The sequence below is a fragment of the Talpa occidentalis genome, unplaced genomic scaffold, assembly GCF_014898055.3.
Source record: "Talpa occidentalis isolate TD23 unplaced genomic scaffold, MPIMG_talOcc4v2.1 talOcc4.4, whole genome shotgun sequence".
NCBI lineage: Eukaryota > Metazoa > Chordata > Mammalia > Eulipotyphla > Talpidae > Talpa > Talpa occidentalis.
This window is the reverse complement of record NW_023604295.1, coordinates 100,831,290-100,846,019: the sequence shown is the minus strand read 5'-3', so window position 1 is coordinate 100,846,019 and position 14,730 is coordinate 100,831,290. Positions and strand designations below refer to the sequence as shown.

At 43.2% G+C, this 14,730-nt stretch overlaps 1 protein-coding gene across 1 annotated transcript in view; it reads right to left on the bottom strand.

Annotated features, from left to right (window-relative positions):
* Positions 1-8,031, bottom strand: part of MSL2 (MSL complex subunit 2) — a 40,411-nt gene extending 32,380 nt beyond the window's left edge. The window contains exon 1 of the mRNA XM_037525935.2: positions 7,163-8,031. Within this exon, the coding sequence (XP_037381832.1) occupies positions 7,163-7,304 (142 nt within the window). The 5' untranslated portion in view covers positions 7,305-8,031. The remainder of the gene's footprint in view (positions 1-7,162) is intronic.
* Between the last annotated feature and the right edge of the window lie 6,699 nt (positions 8,032-14,730).

The following is a 14,730-nucleotide window of genomic DNA, read 5'->3' as shown; positions in this document are numbered from 1 at the left end:
CACTATCAAGGTATCACCAGATCCTGCAACATGAGTTCAATCCCCTGCCAGGGAGCTAACCCACATGGCACACAGAAGACCTCTCCTGTCTGGCCTGCTACTCCCCGCAGCAGTATATTTCAGTAAATGCATCTGTTCTGCTCCCCACTCTGTCTCTGGTGAATCCTCTCATCTCCCGCACCTCTGGCCTACACCCCAGTTCTTGCATACATAAATAAAATAAATCTAGAATATGAGATCTCACAAAAACAAACTTAATTACACATGAGTCAAGTGGACTCTGAGGGAAGCAACAACTCAGAGAAGCCAATACAGTAAAGCCTTGAACAACTACTGACAGCATGCTATCAATGTCACACACAGGCAAAGGTAAGCATACACAAACGGCAAGGAGTACAAAGAAAGAGAGGCAAAAATCTGGGTGTTTGAATTAATTTGAAAGCATGAAGATCACAACCCCATTATCTCAGCAGATATGTTGTTTACCAAATAGTATGTAAAATTAGTCTTAAATCAAAATTTCTGGGAAGGACAAAATATTTTAGATTTTATTTTTATTCTTTCCTAACAGTATTTCTGATGTTTCCTCAATAAACCCAACCGTCAGGCATCATCAAATTATTCAACATTATCTTATCCTTCTCTTCATTCATCCCTATCAATTCTAATTCCTATCTTAATTATAACCTCTCCCAAGCACCTGACCTCTCCCAAAACCCAAAAATCAAATTGGCAAACCCCTGAAGAATAATTTAATTTGGTTTTGCTTATATTATTTCAAATCAGCCTATCTAAACGTCTTTTCAAAATCAAAGTCCTTCCTGACTTTGTTTCTGAAAGTTTTTGATTCCAATTTACCCCATGTAGCTCCATTAAACTGCCAACTCTGATCAGTTCTTCAATACAATTCAATACATTTTACCAAGTGTGTGTGTGTGTGTGTGTGTGTGTGTGTGTGTGTGTGTGTGTGTGTATAACCTGAAAGCATTGTGTTGGACATATTTGTAAATTTAAGAGCAGAAAATGTTTCAATCTGTTCATGGTGAAATATGGCTAACCAAGACAAAACATATCAAAAATTAAAATGTCGTTAAGTGTGAGAACAAAATTTTCCCTCATATCTCCATCCCCCGATCAAAATGGGTGGCTAAAATGCAGGCTACAAAGCCCTGCCTATCCAGAGATTACAATCAGTCTGATGAGAAAACTGGGAATCTTGAATTTGATTTAGGTGGCCTATACAGCACACTTAAAAAAAAAAAAAAAACTACAGGGTAAATGTCAAATTCCTTAGCCTGGCATCAGGTTTCCTCACATAAAAGGCCCCTGAGTAACCATTACTAATAGAAAAAGGTTCTCCTGCAAGGACTCTTTACTACAGATAAACTTGACTTTCTTTTGCCTAAACAAATCTTAACAGTTCTCTCCCTCAAGCCTTGCTGAAAATGTTCACTAATTCCCCCAATTCCTCTGGGCCCAGCTCAAGCCCCATACCCCCTAGATCTCAATAAACTAAAACCAATTCCCCCCACCCCCACCTAATTCTACAGTAGCATGCTTGCCTTTGCCGTGAATTATTATTTAAACTAGCACTAACATTTCAGGTAATTATATCATGACAAAGTACTATGGATCAAACCTTTTCACCTTTCTCAGCAACCAGAACAATGCATAAAGGGAGTCCTTTCCCTAAAGCAATTTCATTTTGTATAAACATAACCCAAGTAGGAATTAACATTTTATAACTAATTTTCAGAATACTAGAAGGGCAAACTGTAAAACAGAGATTTTTCTTAGGAAAAGAAATCAGTTCAATAAATTTATCTGAAAATAAAAAGTTTATCTGCAAGACAAATTACTAACTAAACACTGTTCTTCCTTACCAGTCTACTAGATAAATGCTCCCTAAAGAATTCTCAGATCAGAGAAAACAGGTAAACTTAAGTGTCAAGGAAAAAAAAAACTGATCACCCAAATTATACTTTTAACTCCAACCAGATCTGTTCAAACTTTGCTGTAAATAGTTACTCAAAAACAAATCACAAGGAGGGGGGAAAAACTCACTTATGGTTAATTTCTGAAAGTTATACATGTGCAATAAAGTTAACTTGTAAATGTTCTATTACAATGCTTGCGATCTGGTATAACAGTCAGTGCCTCTAACACAATGCCACTGCTTTACTTACCTGTCTGACCCTGTAAGACTGAGCAACATGTCAGTCAGGAGCTCTATGCCTTACTCATCTTTCTTTTCCAGCACATAGATCACATGTTAACAAAGGTATGATGAGTGAAATAACAAGTTTTTAAGATAAAAATGATAGTGACTCTCCAAAGATGATATATAAATGACCAACAGGCAAATGAAGATGATCAGTAACTCTAATCATTAGAGAAATACAAATCAAAACCACAATGAGTTATCACTTCATATCCATTAGAATGGCTACAATTTTTTGAAAAAAAGACAATACAAGTGTTGGCAAGGATATGGACAACTGGACCCTTTAGCTCTATAGGTAAAATGGTTCAAACATTTTTGAAATATGGAAAACAGGATGGAGGTTCTTCAAAAAAAAAAAAATGGCATAAAATTCAGCAATTCCATTTCTGAGTATATAGCCAAAAGAATGGAAAGCAGGGTCTTACAACACAGCCAAGAGATGGAAACAACTCTGGATGAATGGATAAGCAAAATGTGGTATATACAATGAAATACTATTTTGTCTTAAAAGGAAATCCTGTCACATGCTATATTAACCGGGATGAACCTTGAAAGCATCCTGAATGAAATAAGTCAATCACAAAAAGACCAATACTGTATTACTCTAACAGTACAGGTACCTAGAGTAGTCAAATTCATAAGACAGAAAGTATAATGATGAACCCAAAAGTTGGGGGTAAGGAGAAAATGGGTTGTTGTGTGATGGGTATAGTATTTCAGATCTTTAAGATGAGAAAATTCTGAAAAATTTTAGAAAAATGTAAATACACTTAATGCTACTGAACTGTACATTTAAAAACAGTTAAGATGGTAAGCTTCATATTATGTTTACCACAATAAAAATATTAATTGTAGTGGTTTTAAATACAAAAGAACTTGAAAACTGCGAAAACTAAATATAAAACATTAACATAGATTTATTTATAAGTATTCAAACGACCTTTCAATTTAGTGTTCATCTAAAAATGTAGTATAAAGTAAGTTACTCCAGGTTATATGATCAAATTTCAATAATTAGAATTTAGAATAATTTTCTATTTATAAATTGCTTGCTCAAATACTATTTCTGCTAAACAAGAGATTTTTGAGATGATCTTCTCCAAATTCCAATGTAACTCCACAAAAAATGGGAATGTGAGAAAAATCAGTCTTTCACAAAGTCAAATTTATTTCATTTTAAGCAATCTACTTTACTATGAAAACACATCCTTCCTACTTAGAAATTCTCTCTTTTTTAGTACTTGTTTAATACTTGTTCAAACACTTGTTGAGCCAGTAACTGTCTAGAGAATAAGACCAGCAAAATTCTCACCCTTAAGGGATGTCAAAAGTAGTAAGAAAGGTGATAGTTTTAAATACGTAACATTCAAAACAAACACTTGGTTAGACTATGTCACTGTTTCAGCGGGAAACACTGATCTCCAAGTCCCTTTCCATTTTATAAATGAGAAACTGGACCACAATTATTCAGTAAATCCAAAGCCAAACTGTTTTTTTCCTACTCCAATTAAAACACTAGGAAAATATCCATGTGCCCAAGTAGTAATCATGTGACCAAAATTATTTTACAGGACTCCAAATATCTCGGAGTAATACTTTTCCACTTAGCATGTACTTTATGGATTTATGTCTTTATATCAAACTTGTATCAGTTGAAGATTTCAAAGTTTAATAAACTTAAAATTCCTAGGACAGATGTTATCAAGTCTCATGCTACCAAAAGAAAAGAAATTGTATTGCAGTTGATCACAAATGATAAAGCAAGTATTTATAAAAAGGGGAAAGAACTGACACAAAAGTAGTACCCACAGTAATACAGTACAGGTCACTGTTTATGTGGCCTAGAAAGGTCAGTAATTCTCTGAAGCACTGCTATTCAATTCACTAGAAGTTTCAGGTTTAAATACACAAAAGCAATTGTAAAACAGTGGTAATCAGCTAATTAGCATTTCAAAGAACAATGATAACAAAACCAGTAGTTCCAGTGAATAATTCAGGTTTGACAATAACTGACTTGACAGTTCAGTCTCTGATGTCACCTCTTCCTATCCTTCCCTACTTTCTGCCCAAGGGTGGGATACTACACACATAGTATGTACTAGACACCAAATCCATGGACTTGTTCTCATGGGTTCAAAAAGTCTTTCCCCCACTTAAAAAGCAATTCCACATATAGCACAAACATGGAGAAAAAAAGTTGAAGGAGATATAATTATTCCCTTTTATAAAAAGGAAACTGGGGCAAAAAGTAAAAGCCATTTGCCTACACAGTAGATGGAAAAGACAAGATTTAACCAAACTGTAAGTCTCATAACTTTCCCTTCCTCACCTCCCTCTCACTTTCTTCCTGAATCTGTCATAAACACCTACAGGCAAGTCACTAGATAGGAGTGGAGGCAGGAGCAACACAAAAATGTACCAAAAAATAGTATTTTCCCTAAAATATCAGAAGAATTAGATATCAAAAATTACACTGAAAGAACTGTAAATGTACATCACTGGAACAAAGAGTTAACAGAGGGTTTCAAAGGACAAAGAACTTTTTGCTGGAGTGAGCAAGGAAGAAGTTACTGAGGAAGGGAACTGAGGTCACAGAGGAAAGAAGCGTATTTTGGCAGAAGGAACTTTAAAGAAAAAAAGGTGGAGAAAAAGAGGAAGATGAAAGGCACAAATGCTTGAAAATGTAAAAAAAAAATCCATCTGGCTGAAGCAGAGAAATTATATAAGAGAATAGTTGAATAGAAGGCTAAAAATATAGGATTCTGGGTCAGATATTGAAAGATCTGTTGAAATAAAATCCCTATTTACAGCACCAAGACAAAAATAAACTTTACTTTCACATATTTATTATGTTCATAAAATAAGACTGCCCTGTTAAATTGATTGCATTTCTGCTTTCAGCTAAGAGTCAAAGACAGCATCTGATACAAAGATGACTATATGCTGAATCTGAATTCATATATCTGATTTTTTTCTTCCATCTCTTGATAAGGACAGGCTTATGTCCAAAGAGATGAAAATGGGGAGGTGTTGAAACTACATCCAAATCATTGAAATTTTATGCCAGCTATGCAATTACAAAGGTAAGGTAGAAACCACAAACCTTTCCATAGAATGGTGGGGAGGGAAGTTTGAACAGGAAAAATTACAAAGCCCCACCGTCAGAAAAATTCCCCTTATGTTGCCAACATTGGTTTAAAAAAAAAAAAAAAAAACCACTACAGTTGAGCTTTTTAAAATGCAACTTCATCTTCAATATTTTTTAAAATCCTGGTTAGAATTTGAGAAAATGTTCGATAAGACCACAACTATGCTAAAGCTTGGATAAGAAAATATCTAAGCATCTTCATGATTCAAAACTACTATTCCTCCCCGTAAATTAGAGGGCAAAGTCCCACCCACCTAGTGAAAAGGAGACCTTCCAGGGTGATGACAGTACTAGTGCTATTCTATGGGGCCAGGGTGGGCTGCCCCATAGCTCTCCCTTCCCCCTACATCACCACAGCAATTTCCCTCCCCAACACACCATACAGGTTTGTGGAGAAGAAAGTTATAGCAGCTCCTCAGTCTGAAACCTATCAAACGCTGTTAGGACATAAATGAAGGGGGGGGGGGGAGAGGATAAAACCCAGCAAATGTTTAGTTATATTTGTAAAATCTAAGATGAAAGGAAACGGAATATAGCCCAAATGTCCCATTTTACACATTAACAAACTGAGGCCCAGGACAGTTAACTGATTTGCCCAAGGCAACTTCTCTATACTGCTGTTAAGTGTCTATTACCAGTTACAGCACTTAATCACATTCTTACTCAATTACTTAAATGTTTATGAGATTAAGTACCCAGTACGAAAAAAGAAAAAAACACAATCCTCACCTCTTCTGCATTCCCTCAGTGCCTTGCCCCACAGTTATACAGTAAATGCTGAAGAATGACAACAGAATACCGTATTTCTTTCCTCCTTCGGCCACCACAAGTCCCTAATTACGCTCCTTCATCTAATTAAGATAAAGTAAAAGCCTGAAGTGCTTGGATTTCGCAAGTTCCTGACCAAACCCGTGAGTGGATCAACAAAACCTCAAAATTTTTGTTGGGGTGAGAACATGAAACAGTGTGTAATAATGCTTTTCTGTGTCAGTTGCCCTTCCCTTTGTATTAATATTTCCAATGGAGGTTTTTTGAAAAGCAAATAATTACATGCACAATTAAACAGTCATCACTTTTGAAACATTTCATGTTAAGCAATTCAGCATAACTTCATATCTCAAAAATAATTTAGACGTGTCCTACCCAACACAAATCAGTATCTTGTTAACATAAACGCCTAAAACAACCCTCTGCCAGGCCACAAAATAGTAAAACCACACAGTAAGGAAAGCAAACCTGTAAAAATTCCACCAACTAAAAAAGTACTTAGGAGAGTACCTTAAGTCTCCCCTGGCTCACTGTTTACCGTCAAACTGTCAAGGAATTTGAAGAACCTGGGGTGAGTTCTGCACCGGCTTCACTGGCTGTGGATAAATCAGATTATACTACCACCCACACCAGTTTGGGGAAATGCAAACAAGCCACGGGTGTAAGTTTTAATCAGGCTTATCCACGGTTGGTATTAAGATTGCTCTTGTATCAACGGGTTAAAAAAGGGCGTGTTTTACCTCATTTCAAAAGAGCCCAAGAAATGGTAAGAAGCTGAGCCGAGTCGAATTAAACAGTTGTGAACGTTAAGACCTCTGTGTAAAGCGTTTTGGAAAGGTTCGGACTTTCTGAAATGCCAGGCAAAAAGTCCTACGGAGAGTTTCAAAAACGAACGACCGTACACAGCAACAAATAATAAAAGCGTCATACAAACTACCACGCCACCAAACCGCTCCAGTTACCACTGCCCCGAAGGTTTTTTCAAACACGCATTGAAAAGGGAACAATAAAAAACGTCTCACCGCAAACACAGCACGAGAGGGACTGTCGGAAGTAAGGCAAAAGCCTGTTAATCTCTGTACACGCCTTGGGGTCTCCCGGGTCGTAGTTGAGCACTAGGCGGCTCGCGGAAATGTAGAGAGCAGTAGCATTCACCGGGTTCATTGCAGACGCTTCGACACCGCTGGCTCCCGGTTGAAAAGAAATTCCGGATCCAACTTTGTAAGCAGCCCGGGAACAATGGCGAATTTGCAACAATTCGGAGGAAATCAGAGCAGAACCGCTGGCCAAAGTAGTAACCAAAATCCGTGCAAGTTTGTGGAGCTGAAGCAATCCTCCCACACATGGGGCCCTGGCGCCCCTCCTCCGTCCCTGAGACTTGCAGACAAAAAAGAGAGCGAGGAACCAGCGTCTGAGTTTGTCCCCGGCGGCCGCGGGGCGCAGAACGCGGCGGCTAAGGCGCTCGGCCGGGACTCGGCGCTCAGTCTAGCCCCGCGGCTCGGCGGGCGGCCTTCGCGCGAGCTGCATCTCCGGACGCGGAGGCACCTCCTCAGTTCGAGCTGCGCGGGCGCGGGAGCAGGCCCGGCCCGGTCCGAGGGGCGGGCACGCTTCTCACGGGCGGCAGGGCCCTTACTCCATCACAGCGCCCGGCGCGGATGTAGCGGGGACGGCAAGGGCGGCGCGGGGACGGCGGCTTCTCGGATCTAGCGCACGAAGTCGCGGCGGCGGCGGCGAACGTTGCTGTTGCGGCAGGCAGAGGCCGCCGCCGCTCTCTCCATATCGGACGCGGGCCCCAACGGCGCCTCGGCGGTCAGAGGTCTGCGGCCCCCCGAGGCGGCGAAGCGGCCCGGAGAGTCCCCCCCACCCGATGGGGGGGCCGGGGAGGAAGTGCGCGGGCCGGCGGCGGCGGCGGCGGCGACGGGAGGGGGCGGGGAGCAGGCCCGGTCGGGCCGCAGCGGCGCCCCTCGCTCTCCTGTCGCTCACTCCGAGGTCACCAGGCGCAAGCGCCGCCCCCTCACTGCCCGGCCATCTTCTCCGCACCGCACACACGGACGCCTCCTCCGCCGAGCACGACGGCCGCCGCCGCCCACAGCGCCCGCCCGGCCGCGGCTGAGGCGAGCGCTCTCCCTGCCAGGCCCTGCCGCCGCCCAGCACACACTGCGAGGCCCCGCCGCAGGCCCCTCCCCCCGTGCCTCGCCGCCCTCACCCGACTCCACGCGCCACTAGAGCTCGGTAGGCCCCGGGCTGCTGCGGCCTTAATGGATCCCGCGGGCTGTGCGGCGCCTCAGGCCCTGCCGGCGACGACGACCGTTACCCCAACGGGCAAAGCCACTGTCATTCCCCGAGACTCCCCCGCCGCCGTCGTCGCTAGCGCTGGCACGCATGCGCAGAGCGCACTCTCACCCCCTCCCCCTCCGCCCTTTCCTTTCCCTTCGCTTCCCTTTTCCCCTGCTTCTCCTCTAAGAGCCCCCTCCACACCCTCTCACAGCTACCGGGTCGCTCCGCGCATGCGCGTGCGGCTACCCGGCACCGCCGCCTGGCGCCCTTACGCGTGCGCTTTGACCGCCCACCCAGAAAACCGGATAAACACACCAGCCAGCTCGCGGCAGCCCCTCCCCGGTGCCAACCCACCCTGAGCTCACTGCGCATGCCTGCCTCTCCACTTACGGCTCTCAGAACAGAGCATGCTCTCTTCGAGGCGCCTGCTCTCCGCCCCTCCCCCACGCGCTCTCAAATTCCCCCTTAGACGCCCGGGCTGCGGCGAAACCCTCGTTAGTTGACCCATGCTTCCCCGGCGTGGGCGGTGGGCGTCCAGCACCACGCTGCTTCCGCGGCGGCGGCCAACGCTGAGGCCCGCTAAGTCGCGCCATGTGGCGTTCGGGCCTGGCCCCTACGCGGCCCCTCCTCGCCCTCATGGACCACTGAGTTAGGAAATCATCCAGCGCGGCCCCAAGCCCCGCCCTCGCGGCCTGGCTCCGGAGCGGCGCGCCCCAGCCACGCCAGGGCGCTGCCGCGGCCGCTCCACGGGGCGAGCCGGGAAGGCGAAGCGAGCGACGTGGCCGCGCGCCCAGCCGGCGTCCGGAGGCGTGGGCGGGGTGACGGCAGGGCCGCGCCGAGCGCAGGCCGAGGGCTCCGCGGCCGCCGCGGGCGGGTAGTAAGCGGTGGGCCCGGCTCTCCCCGTGGCCCTGGATCCTGGGCGTGGGCGACCGGGCCTCCCGGGGGCGCCGAGCTGGACCACGCGGAGCGCGTCCGGGAGCGGAGTCCTATTTACACACAAAACCACCCCTCTCCTGGCAGCCCTAGCAGACCTGGACTTCCTGTGCGAGCAAGTCCTTTGAAGAATCCATGATCCTGCTGTAGAAAGAAACCAAATCCTTGAAAGTATATTTTTATTAACAAGCCTTCGCCTTAATGTTTTGGTAGGGCCCAAGAACAATGACATATAACTAAACAAAAATCTAACATAGGGTCCCCTCCCATCTAAAAGTACAAAACCATTTTTGAGTAGCACGAATAGAAACAGCATAGAAGCCACTTTTTACCTCTGACTATTCTAAAACGCTTCAGAAATTTTTGCACATAGATTTCACTCTACACGTTTACAAAGTGAATATACATGTGGGTTTGGGGAGTTTAACTTAAAGTGGAAGTGAATAGATGAAAAATCAAGGGAACCCATGTAACATCTGATGTATAATTTTTATTAACCATTTGAGGATAGGTTTAATTACGAGGTCTAGCATATTAAGTATTAAACAGTAAGACTAACTTCCTAATTGTATTAAGCAGCAAAGCAGAAACTAAAGCTGTGCCAAATATTTTTGTATCTGGAACAAAATTGTCTTGTATCTGGAAGAAAACACTCTAAAATTCTCTATCATTTTTAAAAGTCCCATCTTTATTCTTTTGGATAGATCTTTTCTAAGTTCACCTTCAAAAAAAACTTATACAATTCTATTTTTATTCCAGGCTCTTAGGTCTTCTCCCACAACTCGTGTTTTCCCCCCCCCAGGGGAGCAACATGAAGAGTAAAATAATCACTGTTTTCCTTTCAGGCAGCATAAATTAGCAGTCATCCTAGGCAAGTGACAACTTGCAGAGACTTAACCTTGCGGATTTTGTAATATATGGATACTTTTTTAACCTTTTGAGGTGTGCACAATCCAAATTAAGATTAATTTTTTTTTCTAAGATTTATTTATTTACTTATACAAGCACTGGGTACAGTCAGAAGGGCAGGAAGGTGAGAGAATTCATCAGAGCCAGAGCAGGGAGCAGAGCAGGCAGAAGGACCTAGGTACACTGCTGAGGGAAGCAGAGGGCGAGACAGGAGAGGTGTGCGCGCCATGTGGGTTGCCGTGTGGGGCCCTGGCCCGGCGGCCTGGGATCGAACCAGCGCTGCAGAAGCTGCGGGCAGCTGCAGAAGCTGCGGGCAGCTTCCCAGCCCAGCGCTCAACCCGCTGCGCCACCGGGGAGGCCCCAAATTAAGATTAATTCTGTTGATGGTTCATTTGGGAGGGTGGGGTGTGGAGAGAAGAATCAGGGGAGGGAAAGAGGGGGAGGAAGGGAGAAATTTAGAACAGCTCTTTTTCAGCTTCTGTAACTGGTTGCAACTGGCACTTAGAAGCAAAGTATTTCAACATTGAAGTATATTCCCTGTCTAATACTTATTTTCTTGAGGGAACTTGCTTTAAAATAAAACAAATTGAACTGTTTATAGAAAATAAGATGCTTTGTATCAAATATTTAGGAGAAATATATAACTCAAATCCCTTACACAATTAACTTAAATTTTTCATACTTTATTACTTGGAAAATAAAAGTGTTAGGATTGACAACTCTCAAAAATACGGTAGTTTTGAATGTATTGGTTGCACCACGGATTAGACAGTTCTGGAGTACTCTGCACAGAATTTCTCTAATTATATTACATTAATATGTTACTTTTGTCACAATAAGCCAGTAGATTATTATTAACTAAAATCCCCATTTTATTCATACTTCTTCAGTTTTTCTCTGATATCCTTTTCCTATCCAACATACCACAGTACATCTAATCATGCCTCCTTTGTCTCCACTTGGCACCCAGTTAAATTTTCATTCAGAAACACATTCTCTTCTTGCGGTCTGTACTTCTTTCCCATTTTGAATTAAATTTAGCTCTCCTTTTCTGTCCTTCAAGATTGCAACTGCTTACCTCTTCCACTGCACTTACCACACTATGTGTATCACACTATGTGGCAATTAATGGTTTAGTCCCTATTACAACTGCTAGAAGGTCAGAGTTTCTAATTCTTTGCCTTTTATCATCATTGCCTACATTAAGGTGTGACATATAATACGTGCTCGGTAATTTTTTTAAATAATTATGAATTACTAGAATGTTGATAATATAATCCCCAGGACAGTGTGTGGTACATAATAGGCATGGACAAATGTTTGCATTTCCTTGAGGAAAGATATAAAATAGTTTACAAATTTGGCGCCTCCCTGGTGGTGCATGGGGTTAAGACACAACCTATAAAGCTATCCACAGCCACTGCAGCACAAGTTCGATCCCTAGCCAGGGAGATACCCACATGGCACAGCAGACCTCTCCTGACTGGCCTGCTGTTCCCCTCAGCAGTGTATTTCGTTAGTCTGCTTTTTCTGTTCTCTGCTCTGTCTCTGGTGAATCCTCTCACACACACCCCACACCTCTGGCCTGTACCCCGGTTCTTGTATGTATAAATAAATAAATCTTCAAAAAAATAGTTTACAAGCCTGAGACAGTTCTTATGTCTGCTTTGTCTATGTCAATTCTAAGATTTTTTTTTTTAAAGATTTATTTTATTTGTACAAGAACCGGGGTACAGGCCAGATGTGCAGGAGGGTGAGAGGATTCACCAGAGACAGAGCGGGGAACAGAACAGGCAGACCGAGGAAATACACTGCTGAGGGGAGCAGCAGGCGAGACAGGAGGGGTCTGCTCACCATGTGGGTTGCTCCAAGGCTGGCGAGGATCTAACCGGCACTGCGGAGGCTGCAGGACAGCTTCACAGCGCTGTGCTCAACCGCCTGTGCCACCGGGGAGGCCTGTCAATTATAAGAGTCTTAATAAAACCATAAGTATGGGGCCTCCCCGGTGGCGCAGCGGATTAAGTGCAGCTCTGTGAAGCTGTCCACAGCCTCTGCAGCATGGGTTTGATTCCTGGAGGGCCAGGGAGATTCCCACACTGCGCAGCAGACCTCTCCTGTCTCAACCGCTTGCAGTGTATTTCGGTCCTTCTGCCTGGTCTGTTCCCGGCTCTGTCTCTGGTGAATTCTCTCACCCTCCGGCGCCTCTGGCCTGTACCCCAGTGTTTGCATAAATAAAAAATAAATCTTAAAAAAAAAAAAACACATAAGTATGGATTGATTTGAAACACAAAGTAATCAATCAACAAGTAATTATTGATTGCAATCTAGCTCTTTGGGGACAATGAAGTAAAAGCAAAAGTAGTAGCTATACTTTCAAAGAACAAAGATCAGACTGGTAATAAGTCAGAGGGATTCTGAAGAATTAGGTAGTGCCTTTATAAAACTATGAAGCAGTTATTTGTCTTCCTTTCCCCTCCTCATCCACACATCTTCCTCTGCCTGCTCCTCCTTCTTCCTCCACCAAAAACTATCTAGAGATAATGTTTCCTGTTCCACATTCCCAAGTTGCATTCTCCCTGACTATTTCTTCACTCCACTGCCTCACCATTTGATATTGACTGAACATTTGTGTCCATCCACTCCCCAAATTCATAGATTGAAATCCTAACCCCTGAAGTGATAGTATGAGAAGGTGAGGCGTTTAGGAGTTATTTAGATTACTGATTAACTTATGATAATGTAAGTGGAGCCCTCATGAATAGGATTAGAGCATTTATAAGATCCCAGAGAGTCCTCTCCACTGTCTCCACCATGCAAGGATACAAAAAGGAAGTCAACCATCTTCAATCTAGAAGAGGATTTTCAGCAGGTGACCATGCTGTCACCCTGATGGCAAACTTTTGACATCCAGAACTGTTAGAAATAAATATTTGTTGTTTAAGTCACCCAGTTTATGATATTGTATTACAGCGGTCCAAGTTAAGACAACATTTCTAACAAATTTTAACAAGTGTTTAATCTACTGTTACTGTGGAAAAAAATCAATCCAATTAACCTCAATCTGTGGGAGAGTGATAATGCGAATGTATAACAAAGCTTCAGAGACTGGGGCCTCCCCGGTGGCGCAGCGGCTGAGCACTGGGTTGCGAAGCTGCCCGCAGCCTCTGCAGCGCCGGTTCGATCCCCGGCTGCTCCCCGGCCACCAGAGGAGGGTCCTACATGGAGCGCAGACCTCTCCTGCCGCCCGCTGCTCCCCTCAGCAGTGTGCTTCGTCAGTCTGCCTGCTCTGCTCCCCGCTCTGTCTCTGTTGAATTCTCTCACCCTCTCGCGCTTCTCACTGTACCCAGTGCTTGTATAAATAAATAAAAATAAATCCTAAAAAAAAAAATAGTCTTTAAAAAAAAAAAAGCTTCAGAGACTGGCCAGAGCAAGCATCTCTGCAGGGAGCAGTAAACCAGATGAAATTAAACCAGACCAATCCTTCTTTTTCCTGACCACTCTATAATCAAACTTCCTCTCCTACTTTCTCTTCCTTAGCTGTCTGTGATCACACCTCTCCTCAAGTCTGAGAGTCAACACTAGAACCTCTTCACTTTGTATACAAATTCCTGTTGATAATTCTATCACTTTTTTTTTCAAATCAATTCATTTGTCAATTCATTTCATCCAAAAACATTTAGCAAGTCTATGAATGGGATGCACCCATTTATTTTATTCTCAATGATTTAAAGATCTTTTAGCCTTTTCATTCCTAAATCTAGCCTAAACAAAGCAGCTTACTTTATTGGTCATCCACCTGACACAGTGCCAGAAATTATATTAAAGTACCTACTAAATGTTACTGTTTTTATTCTCTAAGACACATTCAACACTATTCAAATGCTTATTAAATTTGTCCATTCATATATGCAACCAACATTTGCCAGTTTTATGCCAGGCATTCAGAATACAACAATGAATAATTCAACAGTTTTCAGTCCTCAAAGAGTTCACAGTCTAGTTGGGTGGCAGCTATGTACACAGCTAATTTATAATTCAGAGTGGTAAAGATTTAGGGATGCATTTGATGCAAATGTAAAATGTCTCAGCAGGTATTTCTGTTATAGGTTAAACAAGCTTTGTAGACTTTCCTGGGGAAATAACTGCAATTATCCATAGCATTGTTTCTAAGGGAAAATGTGTTCCACATTCCAAACAGTCAATTTAAAATTGAATTTTTGGAACATAGCCCATTTGTCCCTAGTGGCTGTCTATTTCCTCATAATCTAAAAATGCTATCTTAGGACAATTTATATTTCTTTACAACTTCCACCTGTCCCATATAGTATTACCTGAGGGTTGCACAGTCTCAGGGTTAACCAATTTACTCTCCAGATCTCAGCAGCATACCACTGAGACAGTCTTCTCATCAAGCATCTAGGACTAAAGGAACCCAATCCTAAATTTGACTTCAGCATTTCACTATCAGGGA